At 37.8% G+C, this 19,993-nt stretch overlaps 1 protein-coding gene across 1 annotated transcript in view; it reads right to left on the reverse strand.

Moving 5' to 3' along the window:
• kdm7aa (lysine (K)-specific demethylase 7Aa) overlaps positions 1-19,993 on the reverse strand; it is a 31,338-nt gene that overhangs the window by 8,417 nt on the left and 2,928 nt on the right. The window contains exons 2-8 of the mRNA XM_007555232.2: positions 10,669-10,754; positions 9,946-10,063; positions 9,620-9,780; positions 6,157-6,298; positions 5,352-5,538; positions 5,107-5,269; positions 2,039-2,126 (exon numbers count right to left, since the gene is read on the reverse strand). Coding sequence (XP_007555294.1) covers positions 2,039-2,126; positions 5,107-5,269; positions 5,352-5,538; positions 6,157-6,298; positions 9,620-9,780; positions 9,946-10,063; positions 10,669-10,754 — 945 coding nt within the window. The remainder of the gene's footprint in view (positions 1-2,038; positions 2,127-5,106; positions 5,270-5,351; positions 5,539-6,156; positions 6,299-9,619; positions 9,781-9,945; positions 10,064-10,668; positions 10,755-19,993) is intronic.

The following is a 19,993-nucleotide window of genomic DNA, read 5'->3' on the forward strand; positions in this document are numbered from 1 at the left end:
ACAAAATAAATGCCTCAATTTCAGTAATGTTACTTAAAATATAAGATTTTATTCCAATGAGACAGATCAATAAGTCATTAACGCCCCGTTTACACGACAGCGATTTCGGGGGAAAACGGAAGAGTTTTGTTGCGTTTGTAGTGCGCATTTACACGAAACCACCGAATGTTTTCTCTGACAACGGCACAGATTGAAAACGGGTTCCAGAGTGTGATGTTTCTGAAACGTACCGTTTTCCGTTGTCGTGTAAACCGAGAAAACGGATCTTTTCTTCCAGAGAATCCCCAGCTCATGCATAGTATGACGCAAAACATAGCTGCTTCCTACAATCCACAGAAGAAGAAACTACTCACAATACTGGTGTTACTGTTTCCCCATCAGATACGGTTCCCTCAGCGTCTCTTCACCGCTCCGCACCGCCCAGGTGGCAAAATACACGGCTGTTTGTTCAGCCTCTTATCTAGAGAACTACGGACCAGCCCCGTCTCCAGACGAGTTTAACAGGGGGGCATCGACTTATTTTGGGGGAACAAAATGAGTCTACGTAGCTGAACAAGCTGAACATAGACAACAACATCAATAGCATACAGGCTACTTGTTAACAAGCTTAATGTGCTGTATTGATATTAGCTAGTCATCTTTTAGCTATCATTACCTGCATCCAACAGCTTTACTCAACTCAGTCGGTTAGTTTGGGGAAAAAACTGTGCAAAGTTATTTACGTTTTGCTGGTTTGCTGCCATGATTCTAACACACACCTGCGCCGCAGCAGCAGGTCTACTTTGCTGCCTCACAGGTGTAAACCCAGCGTGAGCGTCTCAGTGTTAATGTTGCTTTTGAAGGCGGCTCGGAAAAACAGGTTACGACTTGTTAGCAACGGATTAAACTGTTTTACCTGCTGGAAAAGGTGACAGAGGACACGGATATGGGAAGGGCGGGAGCTCCTATTTTATCAAATTTATATAGGAATAACAGACTGTTGGCCATTCCAAGGTAAAAACAATAAACAGCTTCCAGTCCGGGACCCGCTACGGACACCGTGAAAGCTCAAACAAGGTGTTGCAGCAAAGTTATCCCACTTTTTCCAACTGCATGCGCCCTAATCAGATGCACACAATGCGTGTTTTCTCCCAATCTATGGGAGAACGGTACCTGAAAGGGAAACGCGAATCCACATGCCTTCAAGTAGAACTTTTTTTTAAACACATGCGCACTCAGTTTCAAAGAACCTAGCACCAACTAGGCGCAGCGACAGCATTACACGTTTTCGATGTGTGCCGTTAGTGTGTAAACACAGACCGTAATTAGAACGTTTTCGTGTAAACGAGCCAACAAAAACGGAACAAAACTTCCGTTTTTGTTGGATCGTTGTCGTGTAAACGCCCCCTAAGACATTAGGAATAATAAATATTCAAAAAATAATATAAAATAAAGTGTTCCCACTAAGTTTTCAAATAGAAATAATTTTGGTAATTCTAACTGACCTAAAGCTGAGCCCAGCCCCGTCACCTAGCAACCCAAACCCTGTCACCTAGCAACCATGGCCTGGCCAGGATCAGCTCTTATTTGGATTTAAAGTGACAAGACGCCCTAAAGCAGCTCATTCTGAAAGAGTCGGGCTAATAATAAATATTCAATACACTGAAACAATCCAAAGAAATTATGTTAAGGTAAATAACCTTCCTGCTCAAATCAAATACTAAAGTCACAAACATTTTTTTTTAGTTTTCTGACATTTAGCAAACAGAAATAACTTTGATGACTAACTAACCTAAAAATTGGAAAGTTTAGCCTGATTTAATTTCAGACAGTGAGTAAAGAATGTGTGTATCATTTTATTTGGAGTATGAAAATAGCTGGTTTCAATTTTACATTAATACAAAACTGCAGTTTGAATATCAAGCACTTTTTTAGGACTTTATGCAGAAATCAAGCATTTTCCAAACCTTGAAAAAATGTTCAAGGATTCATAAACCCTGATTGATGCAGAGAAAAGTGATAAACGATTTAAAAAAAAAAGCATTTTAGAGGTGCTAACCTGAGCTGCATGCCAATATTGAGGTTGTGAAGGAAGTTCCCTCCAAATGCCATGCAATCCTGAGAGGTGAGAACACCATGGATCCAGCCTGTAGGGGGCAGCAGAGCACAGAGAAACATTTAATCCATCACAAAATACCCCATAAGAAAACAAATTCAACATGGTTACCAACTTTCATTTAAGAGAATGATACAAAACTGAGACTTTTTTCTCCTATTGTTGGGCTTTGGATTGTGAAAAAAACCAAAACAAACTGCAGCCATGACACGCCAAAGTGAGTCGAAGCAGATAGTTTGTAAGACTGACAGGCCTGATAATACGCTGGCTGTCTGACCCACTGTGCTCTCTGACCCCCACTTAATTCCCGCCTCTCTGCCAAAAAGGATCCCTTTCACAAGGCTGCAGAGGAAGACTGATTGGAGATGTCCAGGAGTTGACGGGCCAAACTGAGCTTTGTCTGTCTGGGTGGGGGGCGGGGGGGTACTATCAGTTTCCAAAATCCATTGAGAAGCTTGATGGACGGATAATCCCGGACACGTCCGCTTCACTCCACTGAATGAGAGGCTCGACATTCGGTGAGTGACGGGAGGCGACCATCTCTAACAACGCTAATAGTTAGCAGCTATATAATTAGCACTTAAGTGCTGCTAGCAAAAGAGCTAGAGCCTCCCACAAAAGTATTTACACCCTTTGAACGTCTGCAAAGTTAATCTTCAGGCTGGGTGACAAATGTATTTTATTGATTAATGGAGCTTTTGGTTTTGAAATTAAATTTTTGGGGAAATTGTGATTTTCAGGGCGGCCATCTTGTTTTGACAAGCAAGTTTTACATTTTCTATTTATTTCGACTTTGAATTCAGGTCAACTTTATGGTGGAGTGTTGGCGCCAGGCTAATATTTGTTACTTTTAATTATGAGAACAAAGTCGCAATGTTGAGAACAAAGTAGGAATATTACCAGAATAAATTTGTAATATTATCAGAATAAAGTCATAATTGTATAAGAACTCAAGCATGTAAAAATATAAAACAATAAAATTAGGAATTTTGAACATCTTGTGGAGTTTTGCTGAGCCACGAGTCAGAATTCCTCCCGTTAACCAGGCAAAATGGCCTAGTCAAAGCCCTGCCCTAAAACAAATAATGCATGCTCAGACAAACTCCTTTCAGAGATCTAGTAAGTGTGCAAAGAAAAATGAGGCTAAAATTTACATCTGTACACGTGCAAAGCTGGAAGAAGCTGCATAATGCATAAATAATTTTTCTTCCACTTAATTATGAATGAATTTATGAATTTATTTATAAAACACTCACTAGGAGTTATAAAAGAATAAAGATGAGCATCGCAAAACAAAAAAACAAACATGCATAAAAGCTACTTACACAAACTAAATAAAAGATGAATAAAATAAGGAAAAACAAAGAGAATCTGAGAACAAACCCATCTTCTATTTCTGCACAGAGACGTTTTATTGTAAATTTAGTCTGATAAAAACAGAGAGATCAACAGTGGGCGTCTTCTGAATATTTTCACAAGTACATCCCAGCTTTTCTTCCACTCTATCCAGATGGGCCAAACAGGAAAACGCATATTTTGATATATTTCTGTCAGCTTACAAGCTTAAAAACAAAACGCTTCTAAAAATCATGCAGGAATAATAGTAAAAAAAAAACAGTGACCTTAAGGCACATTTTGTATATTCATCTAATGATAATTTTTAACACACTGCAAAAACAAAATCTTCCAAGTATTTTATATCTAGTTTCTACTGAAAATATCCAAGTACACTTGAAAAAAGACAACATACAAGTAACTTTTAATAATTGGTTTTAAGTCATATTGATAAATACTGGTTTCACAGGCAGATTATTTCACATAACTTCTACAAAAGTTACTTATAAGTTAATTATGTCTTTTTTAAAGTGTACCAAGTTGAAACTAGATTAGAAAATATGCAGTTTTGTGTTTTTACAGTGTAGAAACAGAAAATCTAGACATTATCCCACATAGTTGCACATTTCATTGCATATCTAATAAATGTACATGCAAGTTTCTTAGTTTGCAATCTAATTCGCTTATTTTATTTCACTTTATTTTATGTGAACTTTCATGTTCCAATTTGCTGCTATTTCACCTGAATAAATGACATTTCTACTGTAATTTAAATCAAACAAAATTAAAATGCATTTAAAACAGAAACTCTAGACATAAAACTAATATTTCCAAGAGTTTTATATTTAGTCGTTTACCTTATTAATCTGTCTGTTCAGAACATAAACATGCAGACTAGACAGAGCAGGACTGGATGTCCCGTTTCAGGATGTTGTGCAACTATTTTAACAAAGTGAATGCTGAAAGCCAATGACCTCAGCTTCAGGTGAAACCAAAGTTTACATGTACATTAGCTCCAGTGCGTGTTCACAGACTGTACCAGAATCAAACCAGTTTTTTCAGTTCCCATTGTCAAAGAGCTGGACTCAGGCCAAGATAGCTGCTGCTTAGGAGTAAACAGTCTGTCATTATCAGAGCTATCTTTCTCTGGATCAGGAGAGTGAGGAACGACAACAGAAACCGTCTCAGCTAGCAAGACAAAAACATAAAAAACACACTTGCTGCTAATTACTAACATGTTCTTGCATCTCATGTCTAAAAAGTGAGAAAGTTTGAGATTTGAAGGTTTTCAGCCAATAGAAGAATTAAAAGGACTTAGAAGATATTTCGGGCTTTAATTAGGACAAAAATGGAAAGAAAAGGGGGATTTGTTGAGAGATGAATGGGTTGAAATAACAGATGGAGGAATGAACCAATGGAGAAATGGTTGGACGGACAAAAAGTGGAAAGTCGGATGTCTGAATGAATGGAGGGATGGACAGATGGAGAGAAAGATTGATGGGCAAAAACATCAGCATGGTTGGTCAACAAGACGGAGAATGTTAGAATATTTTCTAAACTCAACTTTCTTTAACGCGATCTGCAGAAGAACTCTGCTGAACAAACCAATGGTTCTGCTACAGGTTCCATTTGTTTAAAAACATCTGTAAAAACCAGTTGAAAGTGAAACCACAAACCTGTAGGGATGAGCAGGGTGGTTCCTTGGGTAACAACACACTTGTAGCACTTATCCACTTTATCCCCGAAGAACACTTCGCTCTGATTGGGCGAGGAGCTCCATGCCTCGTATAGTGCAAGGTTGGTGGGAGTGGGTTTGATCAAGTAGAAGATCTTCTCACCCTGCCGGTCACAGAGAAACATGTTGGAGACAACGGATCATCTTCCTATTACCCACCCCGCCTACCACCAATCTGAAACTTACCCACAAAACATGGTACCAGACTGAGGTTCCTCCAAAGTCTATGTGGAAGTCCGTGTAGCTGTCTTTAACCCCCATAAGGCAGTACTTCTGGACGAAGGGTTTTGGGAAGAACGAGTCATCAGGCCAGTAGTTTTCCACCCAGGACATTTTCTTGGCCACATCAGGAACCTCGACCAACTCTGCCATCCTACAAGTTGAGGAAGAAAAGCCAAATATTAAAGCCACCTAGAGATTGGAGCTAGTTTTATACACACATTCCTGTCTTCCTATGAAAAAAATGCAACAACATGAAATGTAGATTAAAAAGTAAATTCAGAAAGGATTTTATGCTATGCAGATGATGCATTACTACATCTTCCTATAAAAATAAAATAGTTTGTAAACAAAATAAAATGTGAATTTTTAAAGAATTTCTTTGTATGCAGACAATTCATTACAATTTATCTCCAATTTCATCATGAATATTACATTGTATGCAGACGATTCATTGCAGTTTTCCTCTAATTATCTTGTAATTAGAGAACATATTCATTTACAACATCCACATTTAACTACAAATGGCATTTTTTAAAAAAGAAAATGTATAATTTAAGGTTAAATTTGATTACATTTAGACAATTCATTACAGTTTCTCCTATTTAACCATTTTTAACATCCAAATTCAGCTCTAATTCCAGTTACATTAGGGATTTCATTGTATGCAGATGATTAATTATTACTACTTATTCCTATTAAGACATTCCTAATTTGTAATGTAAACTGCAAATGAATAAAGGCATATAAAAAGTTGAATGAACTCTCTTACTTTGTGTCGGAGAACTCCAGGCTGATGAGGTTGAGGACTTTGGGTCGATGGGGTTTGGTGAAATACTTGATAAATTCGCTGAGTTTCATCTTGCTGTCCGCCTGCCGTGCCACATCAATCACGTCGATAACTTTGTCACCACCTAGATGGGAGAAAAGCACTCTTCAGCTCATGGAGGATCAGAGGATAACTTCTGCAGCTGCTGGATTTCTGAATGCCAAATATGAGAAGTTTTTAATTGGCCGCTGAGTGGGCGAGAGGTTCAAAGGGGTCAACAGCTTGCTGCCATGTTTGTGTGCTCCAAGAGACTGAACCCTGAGGGAAACTGGCATCAATGTGGCAGCATGGGGAGGGGCTACAAGGGGATGCAAGCGAGACAATCTGTCCAGACCACTAGTCCCCTGAGGAGGGGAGTGAGTGGAGGTGAGAGGGCGGTTGTGTTTGTTGCCAACGGGCCTTTAGCTTGTAGGGAAATGCTGGTAAAGCGGTGAGCAAAAGTGTACAGGAATCGGATGTTTGATATGCCGAGAGAAAAACGGAGGAAAAAAGCCAAAACAGAGACTCTGTTGATACAGTTGGGGCGCTACAAATCACAGTCCAGAAAGGCTGGACGTCGAACCAGGACAGCTGGTTCTTGTGTTCTCCCCATTCCCCGCCCACACCTCCTTTTTTTATTGCCTCGTTGCATGTTCCTGTCTCACTCTCTCGCCTCTGACGGCCCAGCTGGCCAGTGTCTGATGACGGAGAACAGCTGGAGCGAAGGCAGTCCGTCACACGGTGAGGCGAAGCTGCCAGGAAACCCCACAGACCTCAAACAGCAGCTTCACGACTCCGACAGCAGCACAAACGACCACAAGCTACAGCGTCAGTAACGCTGACACAGTGATGCCACAGTGACACTTTACCACACTTTGTAGCCAAACAAGGCCCTGTGTCAAGATAAACTGTCCCATCTGCGAGGTTTCAGCTCAGATTACAGTGACTTTTTACATCAAGTTGTATTTTTCTGAAGAATAAAAATGTTTTTTACAGTAAAATACAGAGACTGTGTTGGCGTCATGTGACCTACGCTCATATATCCCAATATAGCTGTTCCTGTGGGGAAGAGCTGCACAGAGAGCAGCTGAAACACAAAATCAATCAAGTTTAAGACGGTCAAAGCAATTATTTTAAAGCAAAAAAAGAAATTATTTAACAACTTTTGTCCATGCAATATTTTATTAGTAAATAACTATGATGATAGAACATTTACAAGGATTTTTTAATTTCATCTTAAATGCAGAATGTACATATTTTGTATACAGTTTTGGCTTTATATCTGCTCTGAGTGTGTTGTTCTTTCAGCAAATGTCCTTTTTTGAGTCTGTATATTATAAATAACGATTAATTGATTGCTAAATTAGTTGACGATCATTTTCTTAATTGATTAATCACAATTAATCTGATTGTTTCAACCCTTGTTTTACCCTTTTAATTCTTAACTTATTTAACTCCAAATCAATCAAATCATGAGCTCTTTTAAATTTACTTCCTATTAAAATAAAGATCAATAGCTCAAATCTGTTGTGTCAATATATAGAATTACGTAAAAAAAAACTGAAGCTTTGTTTAGTGAGATACATTTTCAGCACCAATAATTGCAAACTTCACGATCTGGAGAAAGAATCAGCTCTGATTTCCAGCCTTTTTTGAGTCTGTACTCCAATTAATGATTAATTAATTATTTAAATAATCAATTAATCACAATTAAACCAATTAATCATTTGAGTCCTAGTCTTAACCTTTCATTTCTTCAATGGGAACAAAAAAAAACACTTAACTCCAAATCAATCACATTATGAGCCCTTTTAAATTTGCTTCCAATTAAAACAAAATGACTCAAATATGTTCCGTCAACATCTACTACTGTGTATAAATAACAAGAAATACAAAATAAAGTTTCCACTTCCCGACCACACACTGCATTTGCAGCAGCGATAAATACAAAGCCTCGTAAGCTGGAGAAAGATATCAGCCCTGATTTCCACTGTCCCATGTTCTCCCAGGTGTAGAGAAGGCGACCTGACACCCAGTCCCTGGTCACAACACCTGCGCCGTGGCTTAGAGCTCATCAGTGCATGTGGAGGAAGCGATAAAATGAGGGGCAGAGCCTGTAATCTGAACTTAATGACAAAAACTCTGGTGGGCTTGGTAATGGGGCTTGTAACAGGAGCTGGGAAGTGGCGAGCTGTCAGTGAAGGAAGCGAAGTGGTCACAGAGAGGGCAGTGAAAGCTTAGCCATCACCCATTTAGAACCCATTCAGCCATCGCCTGATGCCTGATAAGTGGGTTAAAACCCCATGAACCTGGAAACCTGCTCATATCGGCACACAGATGGCGCCTGCTGAGCAGCAGCCACTTAGCTGCCTGGTGTCGGGTCGTTTCATTAGCTTTTAGGCAGAACAGGAGCTGCTGCAGAGAACCCGCCACAGGAGAAACCAGCGTGTTGCTGTAAATGCGGGAAAAAAGGTTGATGTAACGTTAGGAGATGCATCTGAAAATTTTAACGCATTAATTAATCGAACAGCCTGATTTGACCTAGAAGCCTCCAGTTACCGAGTTGTCAGCAGCACATTATGGACAACCAACGACAGAAAACAGGCGTTTTCTGCAACAGCAACAAAAGTTGAGCGTTTTTTAACTTTATTGGGTAGCATCACTAGCTCAGGCTTGAAATTCACAAATTACACCAGCTGGATGAGGACAAGCGACTGTCGCCTAATCACACAGGCTCCACAGGAAATTAATGAATACAGAGAGTTGTGTTTAAAACAAAATGGCTTCCTTATTAAAGCCTTCCTGAATATAAAAACGGAAAATCTTCAAACCTGTTTGATTTGACAGTAAAGGTGGACAATATGAACTTCAAGCTGAATCACAATCTTCTGTGGTACTACAGTGATTACAAAGCTCACAATAACCATTTATTACTACTGTCTTAGGTTATAATAGTACCTGAATGCCACAGCAATTATTGTCCCACAAACATAAATATTGTTATTGAAAAACATTCCCTTCTATAGGACATCAGTCCCTTAAAAAATAAATTGTGTCACTGAACTGCACATGGTAACTGCACTTAATCATTTATTGATACCACCAATGAAAAAACCGGGGAGAATATAGCAAAACTCATGATCTCAACAATACAGACAGTTCTGGGGGGGTTTTAAATATCATTAGTTGGAATTTATCATGACAAAATTCCATCACGATAAATGATAAATTCCCACATCTGACTTGGAGACAACATCACCTGCTTTGTGCTTCAAAAAACTAAAAGAAAACAGATATTTGCTGCATTTCAATTGGTCAGGTTGAGCCAGAAGAAGATTCTAGTGAGAACCAAAGTTAGGTGTAGTGATTAATCGTGATTAATTTTTTAATCGATTGATGGAACTAGGTTGTTATCAAGCCTCCTTACCCACATACTGCTCCACGTCTTTGACGGAGAAGGTGGGAGGGGGCAGCTTCAGACCCAGGCCCTCCATCTCCGTGATCACGACGGGGTAGTTGAAGCCGTGTCTCTCCAGATACCTGGTGGTCACCTGCTCACCTTTCATCCGTATCAGGATCTCCTCTGCACTGCAAACCAGATCACAACAACATCCGGCCTTAGTTTTGTTTAGAATCACAAAAAGATTAACAGAATAGTTTTTCTAATAAAGATAAAGCTGGTTCTGGGTTATCTCAGTCATAAAAGAAACAGGAAGAAAACGTTTTTAGGTGTGTGTGTGTGATGATACACACCTCGGGAAGGTCCTGTGCTGGAGCTGCTTAACAAACACAGAGGTACCGGCCTGGACCGGCTTGGACCCGTCATCTGGCTCCGTGTAATCGTGTCTGTGCCAGTTGTTGCGCCTTTTCACTGCAAAACAAATACAAACATTTATTTTTATTAGTTTGATAAAAACTGAAACAATTATTCTAGTAGTAGATTATTCCATCAATTAATTGTCAGAATAATTGATTAATTGGATAAAATTTGACACATTCTGCAGTTTTCATTTAGCTGAAACAGCCAGTATAAATTTAAACTAATAGTCTTTTTTGTCATGATTAACCGATTACTAAATTAGTTGACGATTATTTTAATAATTGATTAATCTGAAGAATCATCATTATCCGTTATCCTGCAAATCATGGAAAAAAGAAAACATGAATTCCCTACTTAACCCCTGTGCTCTTACACAGAGGAGCTTGTCCAATCAGAGTTTACAACAGCATTCAATTAGCCCGTTAATGTCTGCCCTGAGGGGTCGGAAAGGTCAACCCAGCCCCCCCACAGCCTCTTAAGTAGAGAGAAAAATAACTTAGACTTGACTAACACTCCAGAGAGCCGCGTTTCCCCCGGGAGCAGTCCAGCATGCAGAGACTGAGGTGGTGGGCAGTTAATAAAGACAATGAGAGGCTGTGAGTACGGCTGGGGGAAGGAGGCAACTGACGTCTGCCAATAACGACGGCGTTACTCACTCAGGGAGGGTCCGTGTTTGACATCGCAGTTGGGGCAGTGGTAAACGTCGATATCCACGGCATGGTGCTCCTCAACGTGAACGCAGCTGAAACCAGGCGGAAAAACTTTGATTAGCACCAAATTTAAATGTTAAATACTTTATTTAAAACAGAAAAACACTGAAAGAAAAACCAACGGTACCCAACAATCAGGAGTAACATCAGTGTGACGCAGGGGTTACAAAAGCTGAGTGGAAATAGTTATTCAACAGATTGTGACCATTAAACTAACTTCTTCCATACAGAAACGAACAATGGAAAAACGTGCGTCCAAACGAGGCGATGCAGCACCACAGAAAACGCTGTAGTAGTTCTGCCAGGCCCATTGGTGGCGCTATGATGCTGCCACACAACAATGCAAAAAAACACAGTAATACCGAACACTGGACGCATGTAGACACAGCTTAAACAACAGAAAACTTTGAAAAATGTGTCTAATTTTGTCTAAATTTCTGTGAGTTTGGGTTTTAATTTGAAAGGTCGCTTGTGTTGTTGCCGTGTGTTTTTCCTGCACACGTAGTCTAGTCAAAGTACAGAGCTTGACTAGGCCAATTCAAAGCCATCAAGCTTGTAAAAACTGGCAAATTTGGACGATGATATCAAACCTTTAAGTCCAACAAACTGTAAAAACTAATTTGAAACAGATGCAACAAATCATTGCATGTCTCAGTCACACCGAATCAGAGGAAAAACATTCACATCACCTGAACATCGAGCAAACATTGTGATGAACAAAAGCTAAAATGCAAGCAAAGCTACCAAGCTGAAGGAGAGAGATTAATTCACACCAGTACAGTCGACGACTCTGCAGCAGCAACACCCACTCTGCAAGCCGAAACTGTTCTGCAACAGCCAAACCACAAGCTTGTGCATTCCTCTGCTGCACAGCGAAGGGCCATTCCAGAGCGGCGCGAGTTAAACAGCAGCTGGGTCTGAACTGCGGGAAACTCTGGCAACAAGTGCAGCGCGATGACGCCAACATCCTGCGTGACCGGGCCGGACGGTGGGGAACAAGAACCGACCATGTCGGGGCAAAAGCAGCAGAATCAGGAGGGTTTGGTGACATAGGAGACTTTTAAAAACTAAAATATAAAAATACATAAGTAGGAAGAAGGATTGGTGATCAATAAGAAGTAAAAAAATTAAAACAATACGGATTTGGTGACTGAGAAGCTTTAACAAAATAAGTAAATACAATTTTTTTTAAAATACTAAAAGTACGAAGAATGGTTTGAGAAAAATTTTCCACAAGAAAATAAAATTGAATAAAAATAAAGTTTTAAAAAATATTTAAATGTGTAAATTTCCATTAAAAATAAGAGTTTATTCATGTGAAAAGTTAATTAAAAATGTAAAAAAAAATAAATAAAAATAAGGGTTTGTTGGTGTATGAGGTTTTTATTTAAATAATAAAAATAAATAAATTTAAAATAAACAGGAGTTTCTAAAATATGCAAAATAATTTAAAAATGTAAAAATATAAATAAATGAAAAAAAAGAGTTTCCAAAATATATTGTGTAAAGACTTTGATGATGTATCGGAAGTTAAAAAAACAAAATAAAAAATGTAAAAAATAAATAAATCAGGGTTTGTTGATGTGTGAGAAGTATTTATTTTTAATAAAACTACATAAAAACAAGAGTTTGTAATGTATGAATTAAAATAACTAAAAATAAATTAAATAAAAAAGGATGGGTTATTGATGTATGACAGGTTTTTTTAAAAACTAAAAATTAGGAGAAAAAGAAGCACTGCTGATGTACAAGAATCTTTCAAAAATGTAAAAAAAAAAAGTAAATAAAAAACAGTTTGCTGATGCATGAGAAGCTTTTCAAAAGAATAAAAATATCCACAACAGTCTGAAGATGGGAAGTTAGGAGGTGAAGGTTTAACTACGCCTCCATGTTTCGTTTTCCTGCTGAAACCGCTTTGCAAAAAAAAAAAAACATTTCATGTTTTCTCACATTCCAACCTCAAATCAGGGGGATGAAGCAGCACAAAATCCACAGAAAAACAAATTACATTTACAGTATAATTAAAAATTGAAACTGTCTTGTTTACAAAATTTCAAAGCCTGACTTTTTCTCTCTCTATAAAATATTAAAATAGTTTTATGCCACAGAACCACACCTTTCAGACTTATATTTGTAAAGAAATGTAACTTTTTTCCACCTTACAGCTACTTCTAGTCGGTCTATCAAACTAACTTTTTGGTTGAGAACCAACAAGGCCATGACGAATAGCAACAGCCGCATCGTTTTGCTGCTTCAAAGTAAAAAAAAAATAAAAGCCTGGAGCTGAAATGAACTCGGCCATGACCTGCAGGAAACTGTAACGGAAATGGAACCAAAGAGCCAGTAATTAATCAGGAAGACGCGAGCCGGTACCGGCCCAAATGACTTCGCTGCACCAACAGGAAGCCAACAGTGGCTTCCTCTCACTCGGTTACCACAGAGCCCCTCAGCTCACTAAACATCGACTGCAGAAGGTTTTAATCAGGCAGGCTGAGGGCTACTAACCCAACAGTAAGTCCATCCAGGATGTTCTCACGTTCTTCACTGGTTGTTGTGGCTCAAAACTACTGATTTGTAACAAACTTCTCCCAAAAAGTTGCAGGATTTATATTTTTTTGGTGTGAATTAATATTTTTCTTCGACTTGGGGGTTTTGTTTGCATCTTGGCATTTTTATAATAAACAATAAAGAAACGGTAGGCTGCCTACTTTGGTCAAACATGTAAAAATAAACTGCAACAAACCTGTGAAATGGTTCAGGAAGTAAAATTAGGAGCTTAAATATAAAATAACGTCAAAGAACAAAGCATAGAACTAGATTTGATAGATCTGCCCTTAACGATCAGGTACAATCTCACCAATACCTGATTTAGATTTTTTTCAATATTAAATATTGAAATCAGATTGGTGCATCTCTTATTTATGACATCAACTTCTTTTATTCGTTTTTTCAAATTTACTGATATTTACTAATGAAATTGAGGTGAAAAAGAAAATAGTTGTAAAAAAAAAAAAAAAAAAAAGAAATGCTTAAGTCAGTTTTGTTGTGAAACTTATCAATAATTGTTATGACTATAAATGATCAAATAAATGCCTCCCTGGTTGTTTCTAAATCAGTTTTAGCTTCTTTATGGGACACATTTGGTAAAAACGGATAAAAAAACAAAACAGGGAAAATGTCTTTGCTCTGAGCAGCAGCAGCACTGAACAGCTCATGTCTCGGGAATCTCTGCTGACTGTGAGTAACAGCTTCATGCAGCCAGGTCGGCTCAGATGTGCGAGGAAAGCACCATTTCATTCTTTCCTTTATGCAACACATTAGGAAATAAACACTCTGCGCCATAAATGCCTGCCTGACTCAGCTTAAGCAGCAGCTGCAATGCAAGCTGCAGGAATCATCGACCTGATTGAACAGAAAGGGAAGTTCTTCCTGCTTCGCTCGGGGTTTGATTGCATCACTGCGACCAAAGTTGACCTTTATGAGCTGCACGGTTCGCACACTTTCCCCACTTTTCAAGCGTTTTCTAGCTGGAAGCAATACAAATTAACTAAAAGAAAGAAGAAGAAAAAAGTTTCAATTTGCAGCATCATTTAAAATATAACAAAATTTTATGTTTTCAAATGTCTCGTGAACAAAATAATTCATCCAATTTCTATAACTTTAACATATGAAATACAAATCATTGAGCATTATGAGTAATAAATATCATTTCCATTGAAACAATGCAAACAAATCATGTTATAGTGAAATTAAATGTTTAAAAACATACAAAAAATATTTAAAATATTCTCACCAAGTTTTCTGGCATTTAGCAAATACAAATAATTTTGGTAATTCTAATATAACAAGAAAATGTTAGTCTGATTTAACTTCAGACACCAAGATAAAAACATCTGTTTTTGTTTTGTATATGAAAATACCTGGTGTTTTGATCCGACACGATAAATTGTCCAAGAAGTTCTGATAATATTATTTTTGAGACATTTTCATGTAATATACTCATAAAGGCATAATTTCAAGTTCATCCCAAAAAACTTTGATTTCTTATTAACATTTAACACTGGAACAAAGTTGTAAGCCTGGCGGGCCACCAGGCTTTACTTGCTCGTGCCAGGCTATACTTGCTTGTTTTATTTTACCTAAATGTTGTTTTTATTGCAGTTTTAAGCTTTTAAAGTTGGTGTTTAGGTACTTTAACACAATTATTTTGTGATATTTTAAAATTTCCTGTAAATTTTAAACATTTTTAATCTCAAAAACAGGGTAAGTTGCTGGATGACTGCACCATCACTTACTAAAGTTTCTGGAGTAAACACGATGTAATATATTTTAAATATCCAAAATAAACAAAAAAAAATGAATTTTGAAGTCTCTGTAACCAAAATTGCCCTTCATCAAAAGAGCTGGATGAGACCAAAACACCAGACTGAAGACTTTTATCATCCAGTTTTTGGTAGAAAGAGAAAAGACAATCATGTAAATGGAAACCATCGAGCTCATTTTAGTTTGTAATTGATTTACTGATTACTACAACATACTTACTGGTTTCAACTGTAAATAATATTTCCCAAATTAAGGCTTTTAATCAGACATCAGAATGATTAAAATTGAAATAACTGAAAATTGAAGCACTTTCAAGGATTTTAAGAGGTAGAAAGTTAGACAGTTGGTAGAAAACCAGAAGCTTCACATGGTGTACAGCTAATCTGACTCCTATAGATAAAACAAAACATGTGTGTGTGTTTGGTTAACACACACACGCTCTTCCCTCCGCTTCCTCTCATCAAGGGCCTCCTTCCTGTGCGACTGAGAGGGCTTATTCATTAGTCGGCGCTCCATCAGGGGTTCATTGTCCCCACAGATCAGCGCGGAAACACAAAGGCTGGAGGCGGGCGCCGCCATTATTTTAAGCTCTAAATAACCGCTCTGCATGGGACGGCGACACACCCACATTAGGGAGCTGGTACAGCCCTAATGGGTGGTGATGGAAAGGAGATGAGGGCAGTTAAACACACCTGGCAAGCTGTTACCTACAGACACAGCACTGAAAGTCTCACTTTTAGTCACGTTAAGCTATAAAATTCTGTGTTTTCTTTCAGGATTTTATGTAATATTCGTACATAGAGTTACTCTGTGCATAACTTAAGTTCTGTTAATGTCTAAGAGGTTCGTTAGAGAACACTACTGAGTAAATTAGGCATGTAAGAAGAAGAGAAAATGCTGTGGAAAGAGAAAATTTAAGGGTGAATTCACACCAGCCCTGTTTAGTCTGCTAAACTTAAGTTTGTTAGCCTAGCTTTTTTGGACTTTTCTGCCTGAAAACCTTGGTTTTGGTTTGCTTTAAGTGAAATCTGATGCAGTTTGAATGCAAAGCGCTCCAAAGCAGGAAGTGGACTACAGCACAAGGCATTCTGGGTAAATAAAGTGGTTCTGTTACCAAAAACAAAAGAGAAATCCTACAGCCACTACAATCTGACGCCACTCCATTTGTGTTTACATTTTGTGAAGAATGAAATTGCAGTCAGTGTCGGTGTCATTTCCTTCAGTGGTTCTTGGTGCAGCGCCACCACAGGCGAGGAGGGGAACAGGATTTTCCAAAGGGTTTGGCTCATTTGACACAAAAGCAAACCGCAGCAACTGAAAATGTAAATAATGTCGCAACTTTGTTGGGGTGAAACAATTAATCGAATTAATTGTGATTAATCGATTAGTGGAATTATTCTCAATTGATAAATCTTTAACTGGAGTACATATTGCCTAAAAAAGTCATTTGCAGAAATAACAACACACTCACAGCAGCAGCTAAGACAAAACTGTACAGAAAATACACATTTTGGATTGAATAAAAAAAGAAAAGCCTTCGTAAATATATTCTACCCAAAACTACAGTGGGATAGTTTCAGCTTCATCTCAATCAAATTCTGTAAAAGCCAAAATCTCCTATTATTTAACACCTTTTTCTATCCAATTATTAACCAGTTAACCCAAAAATTAATCAAATCAACCAACAAATTATCAGGCGTTCACTAAAGGAATGATATGCTGTTGCATTTTATGCAATAAAATGTTTATTTCGGTATATAAAAAGAAATTTAATTACCAGTTTGCCTTTCTGAAATTCATTTCTAAAGTTATATCTAAAAAGGATTATGAAAAACCAGCAGAATGTGCCATTTTTTTATTTGATTAATTGATTATTCTAACGATTAATCGATTATTAAAATAATTATTAGTTGCAAAAATGTTAGGTAAATTTCCTTTTATGCTACAATTGTGTACTATTTTGTCTATTTAGTCTAACTAAAATGAGAAAAATAGCAGAATGAAGGGTTTGCAAAGCACTGAGGACTTTAACAGCAATAAGCATCCAGATGAATGAAGATCTACCATTTTTGGTTTTACCGGTGAAAGCCAAAAATGGTTTTCACCAGTAAAACCATTTACCGGTGAAAATGGCCGGTAAATGGCCGTCCTGTTGTCGTAACATTACGACAACTGGACGGCGTTGGGGAGTCTCTGCAGTGAGCAAAGAGGCTCACTTTGTTGTTTATAGTGTGTCGGGGGAGCCAGGAGGAGCTTAACAGCTTAATTGTGTCTGGTGATGCCTTAAGGCTACTGCAGCTCTGTTTTCACACACGTCTTTGACATGGCGTGTCCCACACACTCAACCCTCCTGAGTCCAAAAACAAACTCATCTGGTGGCTTTTACAATCCTGTTTACATGAGACGGTAAGTAAATAAAGAGCTACTAGTTTCCAAACTATTTAACATAATGATGGGCGATTAATCAAAATGATTTTTTTGGTTTGTGAAGATAACACTGTAAGAGTAGGGCTGGACGATATGGCTTAAAAATAACACATCCAATTATTTTTTCCTGCCAGATCCGATTTTCATAAAGTTTTTTTCCTAAGACATAAATGACTAAATATTTTTAAAAAGTAGCTTTTATTTCAGGCACCCCTTCAGGGAGTTGGACAACAGAGTATTAGGGCCAGGCTACAACAATTTATGTTTATGAGAATATAGTAACAATATTAGCAGAATAAAGATGAAATTTTACCAGGACGTCTTCTAGATCTGAGAAAAAAGTTTTAATGAGATTGTCAATTTATTTTCTACGTTGGCATTCTTACAAAATTACTACTTCATGCTCCTAATATTACCACTTTAATGTCCTATTACTAGCACTGTATGCTTGTAACGTCACGACTTTATTCTTGTAAAAAAACAACAACCTTAGACTGACTTTAATATTTTGTCGTAGAGTTGACCTGAATTAAAAGTTTTACAGCTTCTATATTAGCAGCTAGCTACCAGTAGTTACAACCATGTTGAGTCACAGATCGCAGTGAAGATATCTGTGTGACACAAAAAAAAAACCCACAAAAAAAAAGAAAAATACACAGAAAATAAAAAAAAAAAGACCCACCACAAAAAAAAATAAAACACCGGAGAGAGAGAGACCCAGAGAGAAAAAAGACACAAGAACAGCCGAGAGCCTCAGACACACAAAACACAGAAAAGATCTCCACACAACACAACGAACACAAAAAAAAAAAAAAAAAAAAGACAACATAAATAGTCCAGATGGCACAAAATTTAAGCTGCGGGATTTGGATATTTAAGGCCAACTCATTGTTTTCCAATTTATTTAAGACATTTTAATGCCTTAATTTTAGATACATGAATTTAAGACTTTTGAAGGATCCCCAAGCTTAAGCGAATGCCGTTTCCATGGTTCCTAGACTCAACTTCCCAATGAATACAAACAGGAACTCTCTTTAACTTATCAGACACCTCCGATCTGGACATCTCCATCAGGGACAGCAATATCCCTTCTTTCATCTATACATCCACTTAGACTTTGGGTAAACACGAAGAAGGCCCTCGGCTGAAGCAATCCGTCTCTCTTTAGTGCGCTCACACTCCGTTGGACAGTGACGGATCGTCCATTGAACTTGGCTCCCCGGAGCTCCCATCAATCACCTCCCTCTGTCCCATGGCGGACCGCCGATCTATCGTCACCCCTCACCCCCCATCAGGAAATCAGACAATGGGAGGGCCTGAAATCAACACTGGGATCTGACTTGACCTGCTGAGGGTTTGCAGAGTGGCTTTTATTTCAGTCCACCCTCAGTGAGTTGGACGATGGGGTTTTGTTTAATTACAAGGATGTTGTTACAAAAACACGCAATTTTACCAGAATAACGTCTTGAAATTATGGGGAAAAAAGTTGCTTTAATGGGAAAAGCTTCTAGAGTCATTAGGATTTGAAGCGTTTCTTTTTTCATAATGGACTCACTTTGTTCCTGATGTGTTAAAAGTTTACCAATTTCTATAAAGTATTAACTGTGAAACGTATACCAAAGTATAACTTCAAGACATAATGTTCCTCATCAAATTATGTTATTTTACGTGTTGGAGTTTTCATAAAAGTATGACTTTATTCTGGTAATTTTACAATTTTGTGACTATTCTGGAAACATTTCGACATTACTCGGGTAACTTTACTACAATAACCTTACGACTTTATCCCAGTAACTTTACATCTTTGTTTCAGTAACATTACGTCTTTATTCTCGTAATACTATAAACTTATTCTCATAATATTGGCCCTAAGACTCTGTAGAGTTGACCTGACTTCAAAGTCCAAATAAGTAAAAGCTGAAAAACAAGATGGCGGCCATTGGCGAGTTGACATCACTCATCACTATGGAAACCCAAGGAGTGCACTAGTGAAATAAAAATTAAAAGTCTAGATTTTCCAAAAATTAAATCTTCAAAACTCCAAACCCAATCAAAGCAGTCGTGATGTTCCACTCTTTATCACAATACAACCACAAACATCGATGGGATTCATTGGGATTTTACAGGACAGTAAATACTTTAAACCAGGTTTAGCTGCAGCTGTCTGCCAAAGTTTTCACATTTCTGCCCATTCCTATTTGTAGAAAATCAATTCTCTGATTAATTGGACAAACATGTCTCGGTAGGTTTGCAGCCATCCAAGAAAAGTTTTCTGTTTAAAATTATGGCTGTCTTAATGCCAAATCTAGGGATATCAACTGTTTAGGTAACTTTTGAAGGCAAGTTGTTGCACTGGTTTTTATTTAGTGGCTAAAGAAATATGCTTGCAGCACTTTTCATATTATTTATGAAGGTATTTTCACAACTTTACACTACACAGTGTTGGTCTACGAGATAAAATCACTGTAAGCACATTGAAGTTTGTGGTGACAAGGTGACAAAATGTGAAAATAAAGACGAA

This window comes from Poecilia formosa, unplaced genomic scaffold (genome assembly GCF_000485575.1).
Source record: "Poecilia formosa unplaced genomic scaffold, Poecilia_formosa-5.1.2 Scaffold69, whole genome shotgun sequence".
Lineage (NCBI taxonomy): Eukaryota > Metazoa > Chordata > Actinopteri > Cyprinodontiformes > Poeciliidae > Poecilia > Poecilia formosa.